General features: G+C 34.5%; 1 protein-coding gene across 2 annotated transcripts in view; it reads left to right on the top strand.

The window, feature by feature from the left end:
- GOLM2 (golgi membrane protein 2) overlaps positions 1 to 24,371 on the top strand; it is a 97,820-nt gene that overhangs the window by 51,361 nt on the left and 22,088 nt on the right. For both annotated transcript variants that reach the window (XM_019725322.2, XM_019725321.2), the window contains exons 7-8: positions 14,881 to 14,979; positions 15,923 to 16,093. In XM_019725322.2, coding sequence (XP_019580881.2) covers positions 14,881 to 14,979; positions 15,923 to 16,093 — 270 coding nt within the window. The remainder of the gene's footprint in view (positions 1 to 14,880; positions 14,980 to 15,922; positions 16,094 to 24,371) is intronic.

The raw sequence follows: 24,371 nt of genomic DNA, 5'->3' as shown, positions 1-24,371 counted from the left end.
CTGGCAACCCTGTTGCTCAGAGCTTGCACTCTAACCAACTGAGCCATCTGGCCGCCCCTAAAAAGCCTTTTAAGAAAATTAAAGAAAATATGGTCTCTTCCATTTACCATATATTTACCAATTCTAGTGCTCCTTATTCCTTCCTTCCTGTGGATTCTAATTTCTGTCTTATCATTTTCCCTCCATCCTGAAGAACTTACTTTAGCATTTCATGAAATGCAAGTCTATTAACAACAAATTTTCCCACATGTGTTTACCTGAAAACATCTTTATTTTATAATTTTTAGTGATATTTTTATTGGATATGGAAATTTGGGTTGATATTTTTCGTTTTTCTTTCAGCACTTTAAAGATATAATCCCACTGTCTTCTATCCTCCACTGATTCTAAGTCAACCATTCTTTTGTGCCCTTAAATTATTATGTATCTTTTTCTCTAAGTGCTTTTAAGATTTTTTTCTTCAGCTTTAATTTTCATCAGATTGACTAAGATGTGCTTTGGTATGGTTTTATTATTTATCCTCCTTGGGATTCACTGAGGTTCTTCAATCTGTAGGTTGCAGTTTATCACAAAATTTGGGAAATTTTCAGCCTTTATTCAAATTCAAATATTATTCAAAATTTTTTCTGCATTATTTTATTTTTTCCCCTTCTGGAACTTAAGGTACATGCATTGTAGACTGCTTGCTATTGCCCTACAGGTCACTAAAGGTTCTGTTCAGTTTTTTTACAATAATGTTTCTTTTTCAATTTAATGTCTTTGACCTGTCTTCAAGTTCATAGACCCTTTTTTCTACAGTGTTTAGTCTGCTGTTCAAAGCCCATCCAGTGTATTTTTCATTTCAAATACTGTATTTTCAGTTTTAGAATTGATATTCGTTTCTTTTTTCAGTTTCTGTGTCTATTGGATGTCCCCATCTTTTCCTTTAAATCTTTGTACATGTATATTACAGTTGTTTATAAGTCCTTGTCTGCTAATTTCAACAAGTAGATTATCTTTGAGGCTGTTTCTGTTGATTGCTATTTTTCTTGATTATGGGTCATATCCCCTGCTTCTTTGTATGTCTAGTTATTGTATTGTGTACTGTATAATATACTAAGGAAGTGTGGATTTTTTTGTCTTTTTCTAAAGGATTCTCAACAGAGTTTTGTTCGGGCAGACAGTTAAATTACTGGCAGATCCTCTTGATTCTGTCAGGCCTGGTTTTATGTTTGGTAAGAGAAGGTCATAACTCCTAAGTATGAGTAAACTATGTAATCAGAGGACTCAATAAATTGGTTAGAGCTGGTCGTTGTACATTTAAATGTTTTTGTTTCTTCAATCTGCATCTTAGTTTTGTGTGGGTTTCTTTTTCCTTCTAAGGATAAATACTTAACTTTGACAACTCTAAATACTTCAGTGTATATTTGAAAGGGGGTTCCTGGCCCCAATTCCAAAGTGTATGTGGAGGTTTCCCCACACCAACAAGCAATTCTCGGAACCCTGCAGGGTGCCCAAGAATCCAACTCAATTCTGACACTGTCTACCTAGAGATAGAATCAGATTCCTCAGGTAAAGGGCTCAATCCCACAAGACAACCCTCCATTTCAGTCGCCAGTCACAAGCCCGCGTTATTACCTGTATTTCTGAGAGGCTGCCTGTAAATCAGAGGTTCCCACCACCACCAAATCCAGTTGGATTAATTTGCGAGAACAGCTCACAGAACTCAAAACCCTTTTACTCACCAGATTACAGATTACAGATTTATTATAAAGGATACAAATCAACAGCCAGATGAAAAGATATATGAAGTGAGGTCCTGAATGTGGGAGCTTCTGTCTTCGTAGAGCTTGGGGCCTGGCATGGTGGCACGTGGAAACATTCTGGTTCCCCAACATGGAAGCTCTCCAAAAAAGGACTATCAGGTTGTTCTTTTGGGTTTTTATGGAGCTTTATTACGTAGTCATGATTGACTAAGTCATTGGTCATTAGCAACTGATTCAACTTCAAGCCCTTCTCCCCTCCCTGGAAATCAGGGAGTGGGACTGAAAGTTCTAGTCCTCTAACCATGTGGTTGGCTCCTCCTGACAGCCAGCCCCAGCCTTCCAAAAGTTACCTAATTAGCATAACAACAGACAACTTTATTGTTCTCATCACTCAGGAAATTCCAAGGATTTTAGGAGCTCTGTGCCAGAAACAAGACAAAAACCTAATATATTTTTATTATTTATCACAATATTACAATATTGAACAATTGTTTGCTAGAATATTAGCAAATATTCTCACATAGTCGCCAAATCAATGATGCAGCGTAAGTGGCATTATCCTTGTTTTACAGATGAAGACTGAGGTTTGAGAAATTAGGCACTAACCCAAAGTCATACAGTTAATAAATTACAGAGCCATGATTTGTCTAACTCCAAAGGCCATGCTTTTTACTGTTTTACTCACTTGACTGTGCAACGGAACCATCTCTGGAGCTTTTAGTAAATACAGATACCCAAGTACCATCCCCATGTTCAGTGTTTTCTGGGTGGTATCTGCACTACTTAAGTGCTACCAGAATTGAAAGCTATTACTTATTAGTGCTGTACTCCTTTTCCATAGTCATAGGTACTGGATTGTGAAGCCCTGTATCGTAGGGTACTGGGAGTGTGAACATTTTAGGTTGTAGCCCTGTCATTGTAATAAGAAAATGAGAGTAAAAGGTAAGGACAGTTCTTTTTTGGCTCTTAGAGTAGAGGCTGCAACTGAGGGCTAATAGAGAAGTGAAGGAGGATTCACTAAACCTTCTATCAACTTTTGTAAGTATCTCAGCCAGTTTCTCCAGAAATGACTACTTTTAATTTTTAAGTCAAATGACAGGTATGTCTCATCTCTACTGTCATGAATTTCAGTTTCCTCATCTGTAAAAGGGGATATTTATCTCAGATAGATTTGAGGGTGACATGAGATTAGTGCCTGGTTCAACTAAGACCTCTCAGCAAATGAAACCTACTATTACAATTAGTACTTTTATTGCCTCCTTTGAAATTACCAGATGTAGTCCCAGCCCTTAGCCCCCTAACCACCTATTCCTAACGTTTTTACTGTTGTGTCTATATATGGTGGCTTCTTTGCTCTATAATCTCATTTCTAACACTTTCCCCTGACTTCTTTCTTTGTAGTTCCTCAGACACACAGTGCATGGTACTGTGTCAAGGCCTTTGTTTGTACTTGCTAGTCTCTGCCTGAATGTTCTTCCTGCCTGCTTTATTCACACCTCTGATCAAATATCTCCTCCTCAAAAATGCCTCCCCTGACCAAACTATCTAAAATATAATGTTGCACCACTATCACATCTCCCTGTTTTACTTTATACATAGCATTTTTCACTCTGACATTTATAATATATTCTATGCATACTTTTAAATTCACTTATTGTTATCTACCCAACAAGAATGTAAGAGTCATAGAGCAATAACTTGGTCTGTTTTGTTCACTACTCAATCTCCAGCTTTTTAGAACAGGACTTAGCATATAGTAGACACTTAATAAATGTTGTTGAATGATTGAATTTCATACTGATAGCTTTCCTTTATAAAAAATGCAAAACCCAGGACCATGGCAGTACGATAAAAGCTGTTTAGTATTCTAGTGGTTTTGTATCCTGTATTTTGTCTTTATGGTAAATAATAGGTTTTATCATTTTATCTTGGTACTTTTTCTTAATAATGGCTTTATCAATGATGTATCTTTTAGCAGCCTAATTATTAATGATATTATCTGATAGTAGCATGCTATTCTGTTGACATACATTTTTTTTTCCTGGCTCTCAATGATCCTCAATGGAGAGGAATAGAGTAAAATATATAAACAGAACTGCTTTAGTATCATAACTTATTGTTTGCAGTCCTTTTAGTGTGTAATTTCCCCTCATACTTTTATTGTCTTTGAGCTTACATTTATTGTTCATTTTCCTTTAAATTTGTTTAAGAAGTATGCATAGCCATTAACCTAGTGCTTAATACTTTTTCCTGAGAATTTATCGTATAGGTACAAGAATGCTTATCATAAAATTGTTTATAATGACAAATTTAAAATCACATAAAAGTTATAGAGAGGGGTAAATTTGTTATATCCATAAAATGTAATATGTAGCCATTAAAAATGATGATGTTCAACTGTATTTATTAATAAACAAATATATGTATGATTTTTTTAATGAAAAAAGCAAGTTACAAGAAAGCTAGTATAATATAATCTCATTTTTGTGGAGGAAAAATTAGGTACTTACATGTGTATAGAAAAAAAAAGTCTCAACATGTCCCAAATCAAAGAACAAAACAAAGCTCCAGAAAAAGAACTAAACAAAGTGGAGACAAAGAATCTACTAAACTAAGAGTTCAAAACACTGGTGATAGGGATGCTCAGTGACTTCAGTGAGAACTTCAGCAAAGAGCTAGGAAGCATAAATATGGACATAGAAACAAAAAAAAAAAACCAGTCAGAAATGAAGAATACAATAACTGAAATGAAGAATACATTAGATGGAATCAACAGTAGATTAGATGAAGCAGAGGATCGAATTAGGGATTTAGAAGATGAAGTAGCAGAACACATCCAATCAGAACAGCAAAAAGAAAAAAGAATCCCCCCAAATGAGGATAGTTCAAGGGGCTTCTGGGACAACATTAAGTGTACCAACATTCACATCATAAGGCTACCAGAAGAATAGGAGAGAGAGCAAGGAATTGAAAACCTATTTGAAGAAATAATGACGGAAAACTTTCCTAACCTGGTGAAGGAAATAGACATATAAGCCCAGGAAGCACAGAGAGTCCCAAACAAGAGGAATCCGATGAGGCCCACACCAAGACACATGACTAAAATGCCAAAGGTTAAAGACAAAGAATCTTAAAAGCAGCAAGAGAAAAGCAGTTAGTTACCTACAAGGGCACTCCCATAAGATTGTCAGTTGATTTCTCAACAGAAACTTTGCAGGCCAGAAGGGATTGGCACAAATATTCAAAGTGATGAAAAGCAAGGACCTACAACCTAAGATTACTCTACCCAGCAAAGCTATCATTTAGAATTGAAGGACAGATAAAGAGCTTCCCATACAAAAAGCTAAAGGAGTTCCTCACCACCAAACCAGTGTTACAAGAAATGTTAAAGGGATTTTAAGGAGAAGAAGAAAAAATATATATGAATAATAAAATAGCAATAACTGTATATCTATCAACAATTACTTTAAATGTAAATGGATTATATGCATCAGTCAAAAAATAGAATGGCTGAATGGATAAGAAAATAGGACTCTTACATATGCTGGCTACAAGAGACTCACTTCGGATTGAAAGAAACACACAGACAGAAAGTAAAGGGGTGGAAAAAGATATTTCATGAAACGAAATGAAAAAAAAAATGGGGTAGCAATACTTACACCAGACAAAATAGACTTTAAAACAAAGGCTGTAACAAGAGACAAAAAAGGACCCAGTAATCCCACTTCTGGGTATTTATCTGAAGAAACCCAAAACACTACTTCAAAGGGATTATGAGCATCCATGTTCATTGCAGCATTATTTACAGTAGCCAAGATATGGAGCAACCTGGGTGTGCATCAGTGGATGAATGGATAAAGAAGAGGTGGTACATGTGTACAATAGAATATTAGTCATAAAAAAGAATGAAATCTTACATCTGCAACAAAATGGATGGACCTAGAATGCATTGTACTGAGTGGAGTAAGTTGGACAGAGAAAGATAAATGCCATATGATTTCACTTATATTTGGAATCAAATAAAAAAAAATTGGGGGGCAAAATCAACAAACTCATAGATAGAGAGATGTTGCCAGTGGGAGGGGGGTTGGGGGTGGGTCAAAGAGGGAAGGGGATTAACAATTATAAATTGATAGTTACAAAATAGTCATGGGGGTGTCAAGTATAAATGAGGAATGTAGTTAATAATATTGTAATAACTCTGTATGGTGTCAGATGAGTACTAGTCTTATCGGAGTGATCACTTCATAAAAATGTCTGCTCACTATGTTGTACACCTGAAACTAATATAATATTGTATGTCAACTGTAATTGAAAACGAAAAAGAAAAAAAGTCTGAAGAACGCTACACAAAATTAGAGCGTGAGATTAGGTGTTGTAATTGTCTCCAAGTTGACCGGTAGTCCTTTAGATTTTCATTTGTTTTGGTACCACTGACAATAACTATTAACTGGCCCCTGGGAAAGCCTCTATCTTTCTTGTCCTAGGTATAAATAACCTTTTCCCTTCGTTCAACAAAAGTAAGGCTGGAATTTTTCAAGGAGACCAAAAAGGAAAGTAAACAAAAAGTCAAAGTAGAAGGACAGAAATCAAAGTGTTTACAGAACACACATTACTTTTTCCTAAGCAGTAAGTCTGTCCACCAACTAGCTTAGCTGATACAGTTTATGGGGCTCTAAAGTCCTGTGGCAATTCTTTACCCACATATTTCTAGCCAAACTTATTAAAGTGCAAGTTTTGATTCAGCAGTACTATTTTGGAATTTTGTAGAGTAAAATGGAATGACATAGTAAAATGTACATCAAATATTAAATAAATCACATTATGAGAGTGATGTCAGTTTTATGATGGTGGAGTGAGAAGACCCCTTTGCTTTTCCCTTAAATTTACAATAATTTGTACAACTATAATTCAACAGAGGATCCCCTGCTGAACACACAAACACATCTGAGAGATCCACACATTGCACTGAGACATTTGAAGCTGTGTGTAACAGAACAAACAGGGGAGGCCAGACTGGGGGAAGGGCAGACAAGGGCAGCAACTGCAGTGTGCCACCTGCTGCAGCCCTAGCTGACATGGTAGCATTGGAGGAATCTGGCTGCAGCACTCACAGCAACCCAAAGGGTAGGAGGAGCAGAGGCAATATTCCAACCTAAGTAGCTGGCACTCGTTGCATCTAAATCTGGTAACAGGCAGAGATGCAAAACAGCGGTGTGTCAGCCACAGACTAGTGAGGATGTAAAGCTGCGGACTTGTGAACATGCCTCCCCTCACCAACCCCTTGCCCACTTCTTGTGGCAGACCTGGTAGAAGCAGAACCTAGTAGAGGCGGTAGAGACGTTTCAGACAGCACAGCGTGGCTGGCAGCCTCTGATTACAATGAGGCAATGCTGGGAACTCTCAGGCCCAGAGCTTTACCACCTGCCACATCTTCTTATGGGGGTGGGGCCCTGAGACCGAAGTGACCCGGACACAGAGGGGATATCCACCACCTTGGGAAATACAGGGCATTTTACACAACTGAGGCAACACTGCCCCATGAGATCCCTGAGGTACCAGTAGTGCAGGTAAGAGAAAACAAAAAGTTGAGCTATAGCACCATCTACTGGAAAACAAAGAAAAGACCTGTGTTTATCAACCTGCAACATTAAGAGCAAAACAGTAGTACTTAGTAAAGAGTTCCCTACTTCAAATGCCCAGGCAGAGAAACAATCCATTAAGTACCATGAATAACCAAGGTAACAAGGTAGCACAGAAAGAAAATGAAAAGTCTCCAGAAACCAAACTCAAAGACATGGAAGACTGTGATTTAATGACAGAGAATTCAAGATTGCAGTTCTGAAAACATAACATGATACAAGAAAACTAAAGCAGTTCAATAAGCTCAGGAATAAAATCAATGAAAGGAATACTTTAGAAAAAGATTGAAATTATAAAAAAAGAACCAAATAGCAATTGTGGAGCTGAGGGACTCAATAAATGAAGTGAAGAATGCATTGGAGAGCATTGGAAACAGACCATACCAGATGGAAGAGAGAATTCGTGAGCTTGAAGATAGAAATCTAGAAATGACTCAGATAGAAGAAGAGCACACTGAGAGTTAAAGAAAAATGAAAGAATTTTATGAGAACTATTAGAAAGAGCAACATAAGAGTAACGGGTATACAAGAAAGAGGAGAGAGGGAGGAAGAAGGCCACAGAGAGCCTATTTGAACAATTAATCAACGAGAACTTCCCAAACCTATGGAAAGAGCTGAAACCTTGAATCCAAGAAGCTAATAGAACATCTATCTCAATGCAAAAAGACCTTCTCCAAAACGCATTATATTAAAACTGTCAAAAGTTAATACAAAGAAACAATTTATTAGGCAACGGGGGGGGGGGGCAAGACTGCAACTTACAAAGGAAATTAGATTATCAACAGATTTTTTTTTTCAGCAGAAACCTTATAAGCCAGGAGAGAATGGAATGAAATATTCGAAATACTGAAATAGAGAAACCACTAGCCAAGAATAATATATCCAACAAAGTTATGCTTTAGATATGAAGGAGAAATAAAGGCTTTCACAGACAAACAGAAGGTGAGGGAATTTACTACCACAAGACCTGCATTACAAGGAATGTGGAAAGGAGCTCTTCTACCTGAAGCAAAGAGACAAAGTATACAACACTTTGAGTAAGATGACAGGAGACAGAAGTAGGAAATTGCATCTCTATTTCAGAATAGGGTATTGAACATTTAATTATACCATAAAAGTGAAAGGGGAAACATTTTTAAAAGACTAGCTTCTGCAAATTGGAAACTAATGCACAACATAAGAGGATGATTTGTGATAACAGAAGCATAAAAGGGGAGGAGGAAAAGGACTGAACTTGCACAGGTGAATGAAGATAAGATTCAATCAGAAGAAAAATGACTATTGGGTATAAAAAACATTTTTTTTTTGCATAAAACTAATGGTAACCACAAAACAAAAATCTAGAGCTGAGACACATAACATGAAAAAAGAGAAAAAGATAACAAAACCATAGAAAACCACCAAACTAAAGTAGCAGACAGAAGCTCATGGGAAAAGAAACATTAGAGGTACATAGAAACCAGAAAACAAAAACATAAAATGGCTGTAGTAAGTCCTCATATATCAATAATTACCCTAAGTGCAAATGTACTGAGCTCAACAATCAAAAGGCACAGAGTACTGTGATGGATTAAAAAATAAGACCCAACTATATGTTGCCTCAGGAGACCCACCTCAGCTACAAAGACAAACATAGGCTCAAAATGAAGGGGTGGAAGATGATAGTTCAAGCAAATGTCACTCAGCGAAAAGCAGGTGTATACATACTTATATTAGACAAAATAGATTTCAAGATAAAAACGATAACAAGAGATATATTGTTATATATTGATAAAGGGGAACACTCATCAAGAAGACATAACACTTATCAATATATATTCAGTCAACCTGGGAGCACCATAATATATAAAGCAATTACTAACAGACCCAAAAGGAGAAACTGACAAAAATACAATTATAATAGGGGACCTGAATACTCCATTGACAGCAATGGATAAATCATCCAAACAAAAGGCAGTTAGAAAATAATGGCCTTAAATTACACATGAGAGCAAATGGACATAATCTATATTTATAGACCTCTCCATTCCAAAACAACAGAATACAAATTATTCTCAAGTGCACTTGGAATATTCTCAAGGATAGACCATGTTAGGGCACAAACCTTGTCTCATAAATTTAAGAAGACTGAAATCATACCAAGCCTATTTTCCGACTACAACGGCATGAAACTGGAAATTAACTACAAGAAGAAAGCTGGAAAAACCAGAACAAGTGGAGATTAATCAGCATGCTACTGAACAACCATTGGGTCAAAGAAGGGATCAAAAGATACATGAAAAAACAGAGAAATGAAAAGGAAAATAAAATACACCAAAATCTTTAGGATGCAGCAAAAGCAGTTCTAAGAAGGAAGCTTATAACACTATAGTCCTACCTCAAGATACAGGAAAAATCTCAAATAAACAATGTAACATTACACCTTAAAGAACTAGAAAAAGAAGAACCAAAAAGCCCAAACTCAGTAGAAGGAAGGAAACAAAATTAGAGCAGAAATAAGTAGAGAACTAAAAGACAATAGAAAAAAATTAATGAAACAAAGAACTGGTTCTTTGTAAAAGATAAATAAATTGACAATCCTCTGGCTAGACTCACTAAGGAAAAAAGAAAAGACTCAAGTGAATAGAGTCAGAAATGAAAGAGAAGTTATAATGGACACCACAGAAATACAAAGTATTGTATAAGAATACTATGAAAGGCTATATGCCACCAGATTTGACGACTTAGAAGAAATGAACAAATTCTTAGAAATATGTAACTTTCCTAGACTGAGCAATGAAGAATTGGAAAACCTAATTAGACTAATCACTAGTAAGAAAATTGAAACAGTAATCCAAAACCTCCCAAAAAGCAAAAGCCCAGAACCAACTGGTTTCACTGGTGAATTCTACCAGAAATTCAAAGATTTCACACCTGTCATTCTCAAACTATTCAAAAAAATTGAAGAGAAGGGAATACTTCCTAACGCATTTTATGAGGCCAACATTACCCTGAGAGCAAAACCAGTCAAGGGCAATACACAAAAAAATGATAGCCCAATTTCAATGATAAACATAGATGCAAAAATCCTAACCAAAACACTAGTAAATCAAATACAACAATATATTAAAAGGATCATCCATCATAAAGTGGGTTCATTCCAGGAATGCAAGGGTGATTCAGTATGTGCAGTCAATCAATGTGATACACCTTATCAAGAAAATAAAAGATAAAAACTATACGATCATACCAACAGCAAAAGCGTTTTAGAAAATACAACATCCATTTATGAATTTAAAAACTCAATAAAATGCATCTAGAAGGAGAGTACTTCAGCATAATAAAAGCCGTATATAAAAAACCCTCAGATAATATATACTCAATGGTGAAAAGCTGGTAGTTTTTCCTCTAAAGTCAAGAACAAGAGAAGGATGCCCACGTTTGCTACCATTATTCAACATAGTATTGGAAGTCCAGAAATAGAAAGCATCTAAATTGGGAATGAAGAAGTAAAATTGTCATTATTTGCAGATGATATGATTCTATGTAAAAAAAACCCTAAAGACTCCACCAAAAGACTATTAGAAAAATAAACAAATACGGTAAAGTTGCATATACAAAATCAATATACAAAAATCTATTGCATTCCTATATGGTAACAATGAAATATCAGAAAGAGAAATAAAGAAAACAACCCCATTTACAATTGCAAAGAAAGGATAAAATATCTAAGAATAAATAAAAGAAATGAAGGACCTATACATTGAAAACTACAAGACATTGTTGAAAGAAAATGAAGACGACATAAAGAACTGGAAAGATATTTTGTGTTCATGGATTGAAAGAATTAACACTGTTAAAATGGCCACATTGCCTAAAGCAATACATAGATTTAAAACAATCCCCATGAAAACTCCAGTGGCATTTTTCGTATATATAAAACAAAAAATCCTCTAATTTGTATGGAACTACAAAAACTCTGAATACTCAAAGCAATCTTGAGAAAAAAGAATAAAGCTGGAGTTATCACATTCCCTGACTTGAAATTATACTACAAAGCTGCAATAATCAAAACAGTATGGTATTGGCAGAAAAACAGGCACAGAGCAATGGAACAGATGTCAGAGTCCAGAAATAAACCCAGTCATAAGTGGGCAACTAATTTTCGAAAAAATAGCCAAAGTCATACAATAGAGAGAAGAAAGTGTTTTCAATAAATGATGTTGGGGAAACTGGAAAATCACATGCAAAAGAATAAAACTAGACTGCTATCTCACACCATACACAAAAATTAATTCAAAATGGATTAAAGACTTCAGTATAAGACCTGAAACAATAAAATACCTAGAAGAAAACATAGACACTAACTTATAGACCTTGGTCTCAGGGTTTTTGTGAACTTGAACCCAAAGGCAAGGGAAGTAAAAGCAAAAATAAATGAATAGGACTACATCAAACTGAAAACCTTCTGCACAGCAACAGAACCCATCTAAAAAACAAAAATGCAACTAACCAAATGGGAAAAGATATTTGCAAGTGATACCTCCAATAAGAGACTAATACCCAAAACATATAAAGAACTTATACAACTTAACAACAGCAACAAAATAAAATCCGATAAAAAATGAGCAGAAGACCTGAATAGACACTTTTCCTAGGAAGACATACAGATGGCCAACAGATATGTGAAAAGATGCTCAAATTCACTAGCTATAAAAGGAATGCTAATCAAAACCACAATGAGATACCACCTCACACCTATTAGAATGGCTATTATCAATAAGGCAAGAAATAACAAGTGTTGGAGAGGATAGGGAGAAAAGGGAACCCTCTCACACTGCTGATGGGAATGTAAATTAGCACAGCCACTATGGAAAACAGTATGGATGTTCCTCAAAAAAATTAAAAATGGAGCCACTATACGACCCCAGCAATCTCTCTTCTGGGTATTTACCCCCAAAGTTTGAAAACACTTATTCATAAAGATAGATGTACCCCTCTGTTCATTGCAGCATTATTCACAATAGCCAAGACATGGAAATAGTCTAAGTGTCCTTCAAAGGATGACTGAAAGGAGATGAGGTACATACATACAATGGAATACTACTCAGCCATAAAAAGTGGAATATTGCCATTTGTCAGAACATCAATGGATCTTGAGAGTATCATGCTAAGTAAAGTAAGTCAGATGGGAAAAGAACCATATGAGTTCACTCATGTGGGATATAAAATAAAAAGTAACAAATAAACAAGCAAAATAAACATACAAAAAAGCAAACCAAACTCATAGATACAGATAATAGAATGGTGGTTTTTAGAGGAGACGGGGTTTAGGGGAAGGATGAAGAAGGTAAAGGGGATCAAACACTTGGCGACAGAGGAGACTAGACTTCCGGTGGTGAGTACACAATAGAGTATACAGATGTATTATAAAAATGTACACCTGAAATTAATATAATGTTATGAACCAGTGTTACCCCAATAAATTTAATATAAAATGTTTTTAATAACGCCGGGGTAAACAGGAAAAATCGGATTATAAGATAGTGTATATGCTGGGATCTTAATTTTGTTTAAGGGGTATAGTATAATGTACAGAAAAAAACACGCAAACATCAAAAAGATAGTCTTGACATGGTAATAGTGGTTATCTTTAAGTGGTGAAATTACAGCTAATTTTAAATTTCTTTGTGCTTTTCTAGTCTTCTAAACTTTCTATAGGAATATGTATTGTTCATGACAAACTTATAAGGGCTCCAGATTACTACTCTGTTTCTACTATATCAGATCTAAACTCTGCTGGTTGTTTTAAAAAGGCTCTTTTAATCCAGCTTTTGCCTACCTATCGAAATCATAGTTTTGCTTCCAAATAGTCACTTTGTTCTTGAGCAGGAGGCTTTGTCTTATCAGCTAAGGACATGTATGGTCACTTCTTGTTTAGTAGTGGAGGTGCCCTCTCTTGTCTTCTGGTTTGTATAGTACTGGAGCCAGCTATGGTCCAACAGTGATCAACAAATTTATAGATTGTGACTGACCTCTCTTTCCAAATATATTTACCAGATGCTTAGTGCTTCAGAGTCTGTTAGCAAATCAAATTGTATTGTTAAACCTGGCAAAGTACTGCTCTTTTAAGATGTTAGCTGACATTATTTAGCTGTCATATGGGAAGAAGTGGGTTTTGGGCATGCAGCTAGCTATAGGAACAAGGTAATGGGGGCACAGTGAGATATGGAAAACCCCAATATTCTGTAAATTTGAGTAGGTTGCTTTCTTAGAGTGAATTTTAAATATCTTGGGTCCTTAAGTGTAAAGACCTATGTAATAATAAACAAAATTGAGTGATTGCAATAAACTTTGAGGATTATAAATAACCCAAATAATACTAGTTAGGATTGACTAGGCTGTGGTGTATTACGGCTCCCAAATTGCAGTGGCTTAAATAAATAAACGTTTATTTGTTGTTCATATTGCAGTCTGATGCAGGTTAGATGTCTCTCTTTGTAGTTCTTCAAGCACTGTCCCTTTCAATTATTTGACGCCACCATCTTCATTTGTAGCTTGCTGAGGTGTGGCAGAAAGGGAAGACAGGTTGTAGGTGATTTGCACAGAGGATTTTGACACCATACTTGGAAGTGGCAAGTTCAGTTTCACCTACATTCTTCTCATGGTCAGAACCCAGTCTTGTGACCCCTGAACACAGGACCTTTCTCTATGCCCAGGAAAAACACAGTGAAATAGGATCACATAGTATTGTCTCTGCCACCAAAGTTTTAGGAGAATAAAATGTGCCCCTAACCATATCTTATAGATGGGCTTTTCTATTTTTTTCTCTTTATCTGTTTCCCTTCTCTCTAGTTTCCGTCTTTGCTCTCTGCCTTTCTATCATGTTAAGCTGCCCATAGATGCAGTAGAATCAGTTGTAGTGAGTGAAAAGTAATCTCTTTCCCAGTTGCCTTCATTTCTTAAGGGACAAGGAAGTCCCAACTACAAGTATGCACATCTTTGTTAGTAAAGCCCTTGGTGCAACTTAAATTTTCCTCTTCAAAAATAAAATTTCAACTTGTTGCATCACTTATATTTAATTTTTATTTAAAATCTTGGAGTAGCATATTTTTATTGTTTTACCAAATCTATAAATGCCAATTTTTATTTACACTGTCTATATAAAAAGGTTTCACTGTATCTGAAGAAATTTATTTATTTATTCATTCATCAAATCTTAGTTGAGCTCCTGTTATGTGCCAAGTACTAGTCTAAGTATTGGGAATACAGTGGTCAAGATAGAGTTCCTACTGTCTTATATTCTGGTCAGATTTATTGATCACCAGGATTTGTGATGGTTGGTACAATGTAGCAATTAATAACCACAAATTAATTTTATATATACCAACTCTAAGGATTACAAAGTTAGGATAAGCATCATAGGATTAGTGCAATGTAAATAGATTTATGGTGGTTGATATATAGAAATCATAATACCAATAGTAATAATATGGATCTATTTTTTCTTTTAGTTTTAAAGAAGCCCCCTATTTCTGTTTCTCAATATGCAAATCAGCAAGCGATCTCCCATCGTCCAACTGGACAACCTCTCTCCCCAAATATGGTTCCAGGTATGAAGTCTTATTCTTAAATTTTTACTTGAAAACCAACTTCCTGGTCATGTATTTTTATATAGCGAATAAAACGTGTCATTTTTCAGTACTAGCATAGTAAAGTAGCATTCTTCTAGTTAATGTTATATATTTTCAAATGACTGATAAAAGCTCAGGGAGAAGTAATCATTTAAAAATGCACATTGTCTAATGGATTATTAAAAGCTGAAGAATTATTTGTTCTGCTGCTCTGGACTATATTCCCTTTCATCTCTGCCAGTCTGTATGTATTTACCTTCTTCAAAATGTGTTCAAATTTATCTCACAGAGGCCTTCTATAAATTACTCAACCACCTGTCTTAAACTCCCTGCTCTGTACTTATAAATGTGTCTGTTTTCTACTGAATACCTATTCAATCTTACAGAAATGTTCCTCTAAAATAAGAATTGATATGCTTGAAAGTAATTATAATAAGGATCTGAATTAAGGCTTTGATGAGGAAAAAAGGGGGTGGGAGAAAGAAAAGTTATGTACGGGAGATACTAATAAGAAAAAATCAAGAGTTAGCAGTTTTGAGTTACTGTGTAGATGAAAATTACTTAAGAGTTTTGAACTTCTAAAAGCCTTAGTGGATTTTGGAGATTTCTGACCGCAATATAGCATTTGGAGGGAGGAAAAGAGTCATTCAACCTGTATCATTGCTATTTTAAGTTTTCACTCTCTGCTATGTATCCCTTCGGTGAATAGGTTTATAATGAGTACTGGGGATGCTCATGGGGACTGATTAGTAAACTTCACACAGCCAGACGCTTTGGTTAAAGAAATTAGAACAAAGCTTTTTAAAAAAGCTACCTGACTACCCAGTATCAGGCAACAGTGTTTTTTTTTAGCTTTTGTAAAGCAGGTCTTGTAAAATTCTTCTGCAAAATATGGCCTTAACTGGATGTTTTTCTGTTGTAGATTCTCATGTAAACCACAATGGAAACCCTGGAACTTCAAAACAGAACCCTTCCAATCTTCTTCAGCATTTAATTCCAGGCCCAAACTTGGAGAGTGAATCCAGAATTCAAGCAGAAATAGTAAAGCAGGCTACCAAGGATAGAATCGGTGATTTCCATAAGTTGAAGCAAAGTAAGAATCAGTTGATGAATATTATGCTGAAAAGATTTAAGTATAACATGTTTGCTTACTAGACTCAATTAAGGTCTTTATTATTATATTCTCTAATCAATGTATAGTAAAGCTATATGCATATAAAGAAAAAGTATGATGGTGATAAAATTTTTTTAAAAAGCAGGTTTCAAATGGATAGATTTTAAAGACTTTAAAAAATTTCTCATGTTCACCAATGTTAAATAATAAATTTCAGGTAAGTGGATTTTCTTTTCAATTATAGTTGATATTCAATGTTATTTTATATTAGTTTCAGGTGTACAGTGTAGTGGTTAGACATTCATACAATTTATGAAGTGATCCCCCTCGATTAGTCTAGTACCCACCTGGCGCTATATGTAATTATTACTATAATATTGACTATATTTCCTATGCTGTACTTTACAGTCCCAAGACTGTTTTGTAACTGCCAATTTGTGCTTCTTAAATCCTGCACCTACCTTTTTCACCCAGTCCCTTAACCCCCCTCCCATCTGGTAACCATCAGTTTGTTTTCTGTATTTTGGAGTCTGTTTCTGTTTTTGTTTATTTGTTTTGTTCTTTGGTGAGTTGATTTTTTAAAATGCTATTAGTTCTTATGACTGTAAATTTTTTTTTTTTGAGAAGTAAGGAAAGATATATATTACCAGACTAGTGAATGAAAATTTTGATTAGAAGGAAGAAAAGATAGTTTTGAAAAATGGATTCTGAGAGAAATATAGACCTGAGGAGATCGCCATCATGAAAGGCTCAGTGCTGCTTCCTTTTTCATTCCCTCTAATTGCAGTTTCCTTCATTTAAAACTTAGGAGAGAAGTGAAAGAAATTAAACATACTCATAGTACTGTGTAATAAAGTATGACTGCTTAATTGTTTCAGAGGTATTGATTTTGATAAATGGACAATACTTGTTCATCTGTATAATTCTCTGGTAGGTTCTCAGGAAGCATACAAAAAAAGTTCTGGTAGTAGAGAGATTTGTGGGCAGGACAGTGTCTCTTAAACTACCAGCTGTCGATGAGACAGCTCCCTTCAACTATACTTTTTACTGCTTCCACTTTTCAAGCCTTCTTCCCTTCAACTTCTGAACAGACAGAATGTCTAAAAGCTCCAGTTTACCTTTGTTTGCTTTTTATGATGGCTTCTATGGCAACAACTGTTCAAAGCAGTGTTTAGGCAGCTATTTGTACGCAGGTTGCTTGTACAATGAGAACTGCACTGTGTTACAGTTTTAAATCTATTCAAGATATTTTTATTGGTCCTATGACAGTTATTCATATTTCTGCTTCTATATGAACATATAGTTTTAATTGATTTTCCTTCTTTGCTATTTAAAAGCATATCCATGTATCGTGACTGAAGTATTATATGAAAAATATTTTTATTTACAAGAATGTGGCTAACATTTTAAATACAGTGAAAAAAATATTTCCTCAAAATCTTGTTGGGGTATTGACCTGAAAACTTTTACTTCCACAAAAAGAGATTTAGAGTAAGTATATTACTAAATAAAATATTTTCATTTGATTATTCAAGAGTTTCTTCTAAACTTATACTTTATCCTGTAACATTTTTTATTGTTGCCTTACACATGTATATATATATATATATTTTTTTTTCTTTTCTTTTTTTTTTTAACCAATCTTTGGGCAAAGAATGTGGTTGGAAAATAATTACTAGGAAATTATTACTCTCTACAACTTATTTTCAAAAGAGCCTATTGAACTTTAAACACTCCAGATTCTTTTCAATGTACATATAGATTTGAAATCAATGTGAGCACTATTTTGTGATTTACTTTGACATTATTTCTTACATGCATTTTACACTATCAAATAGTTTGTCGTTTTAAATATATATACGTTTATATATGTATACTCAGACACATGCATATATGCCATTGTGCTTAGGCAATGGTAGTTCATTTTGTTCTACTGTTATTATTTAAATTATTTCAGATTCTCTCCTGTTAGTTGTCATAACTATGAATATCCTTTTTCAAATTACTTTCTGCTTCTCCTACTTAGGGTGTTGCTTTAAAAGTGTAGTCCCTAATCTGAAATTACTAGGTCAAAGTATTTCACCAGCTTTATAGCTCCTGTTATACTCGTATATTGTCAGATTATTGTTATACATTGTAGAACAGTTTCACAGTATCACTGGAGATGTTTAAATTTATTTATTTCCATATGTCCTGATCTCATTTGCTTTTTAACTCTTTTATAGGGCATTTAGAATATGATTCCTTAAAGATGTTTTATTAAGCATTTACTTTCTTGTGACCTGTCCATTTTTGTGAGGAATTTTACTGTAATTATTTCTTGGTATATAAACTATACATCCGTTTTGACCACTTAGCCTGGTAACTTTGGAAATTGACCCTGTATCTTTGTATCAAACCTTTATAAATAATTCTAATACTGACCTTTTATAAATTACCTTTACCACAGTTTTTCTCTTCCATTCCCTTTCTTGATATGAGACTTTATTATATTTTATCATGTAACAGTTTTTTTATTAAAAATAATTTTTAAATTGAAGTGAAATGCACATAAAATTCATCAAAGTGTTCAATTCAGAGGTACTTAGTACATTCACAATGTTGTGCAGTCATCACAACTATCTTGTTCCAGTACGTTGTCATCACCCCAAAAGAAAACTACCCATTAAGCAGTTAATGCCCATTCTCTCCTACCCGTGATTCCTAGCAATGACTAATCTGTTTTTTGACTCTATGGATTCACCTATTCTGGATATTTCATATAAAGGAATCATACAATACGTAGCCTTTTTGTTCTTTCACTTAGCACACTATTTTTAAGGTTCAGCCAAGTTGTGGCATATGTCATTATTTTATTCCTTTTTATGGCTGGATAACATTCAGTTGTACGACTACATTATATTTATCCATTTACCTGTAGATGGACATTTATGATTGTTTCCACTTTTTGGCTATTGTGTATAGTGCTGCTAAACATTCATTTACAAGTTTTTGTTGAACACCTGTTTTTGATTCCTTCAAGTATACACCTAGATGTGGAATTGCTAGGTCATATGGTAATTCTATGTTTAGCTTTATAAGGAGCTGCCAAACTCTTTTCCACAGCAGCAGCACCGTTTTACAGTCCCACCAGCAATACTTTAGAGTTCCAATTTCTCCATGTCTTTGTCAACACTTAATCTTTTTCTTTTCTTTTTTAAATATTGCTATCCTAATGAGTGTGAACTGGTATCTCTTTGTGATTTTCATTTGCATTTTCCTGATGACTAATGACATTGAGCATCTTTTCATGTACTTGCTTGCCATTTATGTATCCTCTTTGGAGAAATGTCTATTTAGGTCCTTTGCCCATTTATAAATTGGGTTGTTTGTCTTTGTTGTTGAGTTTTAAGCATTCTTTATATATTTGGGATACTAGATGCTCATCAGATATATGATTTACAAATATGTATTTTTGCCCATTCTATGGGGTTGCCTTTTCACTCTGATAGTGTCCTTTGATGGAGGAAATTTTTAATCTTGGTGAATTTTAGTTTATCTATTTTTTTCTTCTGTTCGTGTTTTTGGTGTCCTAAGACACCTTTGCCAAATCAAAGGTCGTGGAGATTTCCTGCTATGTTTTTTTCTAAGAGCTTTATAGTTTCAGCTTTATGTGGGTTTTTGGTGTATTTTAAGGTAGTTTTTGTATATGGTGTGAGGTAAGGATGCAACTTTATTCTTCTGTATGTGGGTATTTGGTTGTCCAGCATTATTTATTGAAGAGACTCTTTTTTCCTGATTGAACAGTATTGGCATCCTTGTCAAAAACCTGTTGACCACAGACATAGGAGTTTATGCTGGACTCTGAACTCTGTTCCATTGAGACCAGAAGCCAGTACCACACTGTTTGATTACTATAACTTTGTAGTGAGTTTTGAAATCGGGAAGTGTGCGTCTTCCAATTTTGTCCTTCTTAAAAAATTATTTTGACTATTTGAGACCTCTTATAAATCCATGTGAATTTTAGGATCGCTTGTTTATTTCTAAAAAGGCAGCTCGGATTTTAATAGAAATTACATTGAATCTGTAGATTGCTTTGAGGCATATTCTTATCTAAGCAATATTAAGTCTTTCAATCTATGAAAATGGTATGTCTTTCCATTTATTTAGAGTATCTTTAATTTTTTTCAGCAATGTTATGTAGTTTTCAGTATACAAGTCTTGTGCCTCCTTGGTTAAATTTATTCCTAAGAATTTTATTCATTTTGATATTATTGTAAATCAAATTTTTTTCTTAATTTCCTTTTTAGATTGTTCATTGCTAATGCACAGAAATATGACTGATTTTTTCCTTAGCTTTTAGTTTTAAATTCTCTTAATGCAATTTTCTAAGAATATACTTATATTTGATTTCATCTTAAAGATTTAGAATATAGTATTTTCATTATTTTAGAAATATTAGGTATGCATTAGTATTTATATATTATATATACTTATTTCATATTCATTAGCATATATATAAACATGTATGTGTGTATATATACATATATATATAAAGTTATTATTTTTAATCTGATTCATATTTTCTATGTCTGTTTTATATCAACTGCATTTTTTTTTCTGTACACCTTTTGACACTCTTTACCCATTTATCCCCCACTCCCCACCTGACTCTGGCAACTACCAATGTGTTCTCTGTATCTATGAGCTTGAGATTTGTTTTTGTGTGTCTGACTTATTTCACTGTGCATAATACCCTCGGGTCCATTCTTGTTGCAAATAACAAGACTCATTCTTTTTTATGGCTGAATAATAATCCTTATGTATAGGTATATCTCTGTCTGTCGATCTATGTATCTATGTATCTATCTATCCAGCTAGGTTTTTTCCATATCTTTCCTATTGTAAATAATACTGCAATGAACATGGGAGTGCATGTATCTTTTTGAGTCAGTGTTTTCATTTTCTTTGCATAAATAACCCAAAAGTGGATTGCTGGGTCATATGGTAGTTCTGTTTTTAATTTTTTGTGGAGCCTCCATACCATTTTCCATAGTGGCTTCACCAATTTAGAGCAACAGTGCACAAGGGTGCCCTTTTCTCCACATTTCTCCAATTATGACTGATTTTTGTCTGTTGATCTTGTATCCTGCAACTTAGCTGAAATTGATACAATAGATTTTTATTTGTATATATTCAAGCATATCCATCTTGACTCTTATGACATCCTTCATTTCTTCTATAGAAAATCACCAGTCCTTCCTTTGGGCATAAGTATACCACTTTATTTAAATTTATTCCCCCCCAATTGATTATTTGACCTCTTTGAAATTTACAGTGATCCAAAGTAATTTTTCTCTATGCTAGTAATCATTTGTCCCAGGATTCTTACCATTTATTTTTTCTTTGTGTTATTTACTTCTTGTTTAGCACACATACACATTAAACTATTTTACTGTTTTTAACCTAGCTCTAAAATTTTCTTTTTTTCCAATTTTTGTTTTTATCCCTAGCATATGATAACTATTCTTATACTGATTCTGATGTGTGTGGGTTTTTCCTGCACCACCAAGCAATTTTCTAGCACCAGCTAGGTGTCCTGCAATTCAACTCAATTCTGACACTATCTATCTAGAAATCCCCTCCGATCTCACCGGTTAAGGGCTCAGTCCTACAAGACTGCCCCCCAACCCCAACCCCATTTCAGACGCCAGTCGCAAGTCCAGGTTGTTGACTGTTCTTCTGACCTCCTGGCTGTAGATCTGAGTTTCCAATATCCCCCTCCTTGGGTTTGATTAATTTGCTTGAGCAGCTCACAGAACTCAGAGAAGCATTTTACTTACTAGATTACTGGTTTATTATAAAAGGATATAACTGAGGAACAGCCAGACAGAAGAAACCCTAGGGCAACATATGGGGCGATACTGCATAGTTTCCATGTTCACTCCAAGCACTCTATCTCCCCAAATCTCTATATGTTCACTAACCAGGAAGCATTCCAATCCCTGTCCTTCAGGGTTTTTATGGACACTATTACATAGGCATGGTTGATTAAATCCACCATCCATTGGTGAGTGATTCAACCTCCAGCCCCTTTCCCTTTCTAATAGGGGTAGGTTGGAGGGAGTGGAACTGAAAGTTCCAAGCCTCTATTTATGTGGTCAATTGTCCTAGCAACCACATTAACATAACAAAAGATACCTTTAAGACTTTCATCACTTAGGAAATTCCAAGGGTTTTAGGAGCTCCATGCCAGAAAAGGGGATGAACACCAAATATATATTTTTTATTATAAATGACAGTATCACATATGTGTTTGAAAAACCACTGTCTTATAATTATTTGAGCGTACCTTAAAATTAAAAAAAATAATAATGTTTTCTATGTTCTTCCAGAAGAATTTCACTATTAGTTTATCAAGTTCTATAACTAGATCACAGAAACCTTAATGAGTATTGAATTAAATTTACATATTAAATTGGGCAATATTGTGTTACTTACTGTCTTTTTATATCTAAGACTCCATTTAGTCATGCTTTATTGTAGTCTTACACTTTTCTTTGAGTAAATATCTGACTTTTCAAGTTAAATTGTTGTCAAAAGATTTAACTTTTTTTCATTACTTAAAAGGGAACCTTTTTTCATTGTGTTTTCAAATTGTGTATCACTATTATGTAGACAATAATTTACTTTTTGGTATTTCTCATTTCTTGAAACTTGAAACTTGTTCATATATCCAATAAATTCTTTCTATAAGGAGTTAAAAAGATACACCATCATGTTAACTGTGAAAGTGATTATATTTAAATGTTTATTTTCCAGAGGGTAAACTCTTGTCAACAACAACAACAAAAATCCATCCTAAGAGAAAGCTTATAAGAGTTTATTTGAACCAAATTGACGACAATTTCCAGTTAGCAAAATCTCAACAGATTGAGAAAATGCTTCATAAAATGGCGGTTTGCGGCTTATTTTATATGCAGAATCAAAGGAGGAGGGTTACATGACATCCATTGGTGGTAGATTAAGGGGATGGGAGAAAGTAAAGTGATCTCTGGGATTGGATAAAAGTAAATTGAAGAGACAGGTACTTATTTTACATAGGTGGGTACAGGATAGTTAATAGTTCACTTTTTACCACACATAGAGCTGGTAATCAGGGGACAAGAATAATAATGAGGGGTTCTATAGTTTTGGTCTGGAAAAAGAGAGTACTGACATTCCACGGGCATGTTGTCCTAGATGCAAAAAATACAATAGACAGGCTCACTTAAGGCAGAGATTGACATTTGTTAAGGAAGCTACATGACTACAGATGTGACTTCCTGCCATGGCTCACCTTAGTTAGGAATTTTTATGTTCACACCATCCTATGTGGGTATTTTCAGTCTCCTGAGCTTGTCAGGTTTAACCTGTGGCCCTTTTTCCATCCACAACTCTGTTTAGTCATAAAGGGAAATTTTTTTTTTAAGTGTATTTTTTTGCCTTATAATTTTCTTTTTTTTAACCTTATAATTTTCTTCTTCTTCTCAAAATCCTATTTGCCTAAAAAAAATTCAATATAGTAGAGGAATTATTTGAAATAAACTTTTAAGGTACATGGAACCTGTAGAGATAATCTAATGACCTAATATTCAAAATATAGATCAGTGGGCCAGTAACATCCGTTATCACCTGTGATTGTTAAAAAAGTTAAAAAGATTTCAGGCCCTACCCTAGACCTTATTTATATTTACATTAAAGTTTGAGACTTTAATGTGGATTCCCTCATTTTACAGACAAGAAAAATTAGATCCAGAGAGTTTAATTTGCTTGAGGTAAATAGTGGAACAACCAGGACTATTATTTGGGTCCCTTATCTTCAGGGTCACTGCTTTTTCGCTGTATCGTACCACCTTTGTACTTTTGAAGTTTTGGGAAAATTCTTTAATATTTCCTTTTCTTACTCTATTTCTAGCAAACTCTTAATCATACTTTAAATAGGTGCTGTGCTGTCACTTATTTGATAAACCCCTTCTTCATATCCATACAATCTTAACCAAGTCAATCACTCCCTTCTCACACTACTTCAATCCATTGGACATACTTTCATTAGTGTATATGCCATATTATTCTGTAATTAACCACTGAAGGGGAGGAAAAAGTTTTCCTTGACCTTCTTAGGGTCCCTGTCTGGGTCTGAAAAGTAAACTGACATAGACAGATTAATGGGAGAAAAGCATACAAATTTATTTAATATAAATTTTACATGACAGGGGACTCTTCATAAGGAAATGAA

This window comes from Rhinolophus sinicus, linkage group LG03 (genome assembly GCF_036562045.2).
Source record: "Rhinolophus sinicus isolate RSC01 linkage group LG03, ASM3656204v1, whole genome shotgun sequence".
Taxonomy (NCBI): Eukaryota; Metazoa; Chordata; class Mammalia; order Chiroptera; family Rhinolophidae; genus Rhinolophus; species Rhinolophus sinicus.
This window is presented reverse-complemented; position numbering and strand designations above follow the sequence as displayed.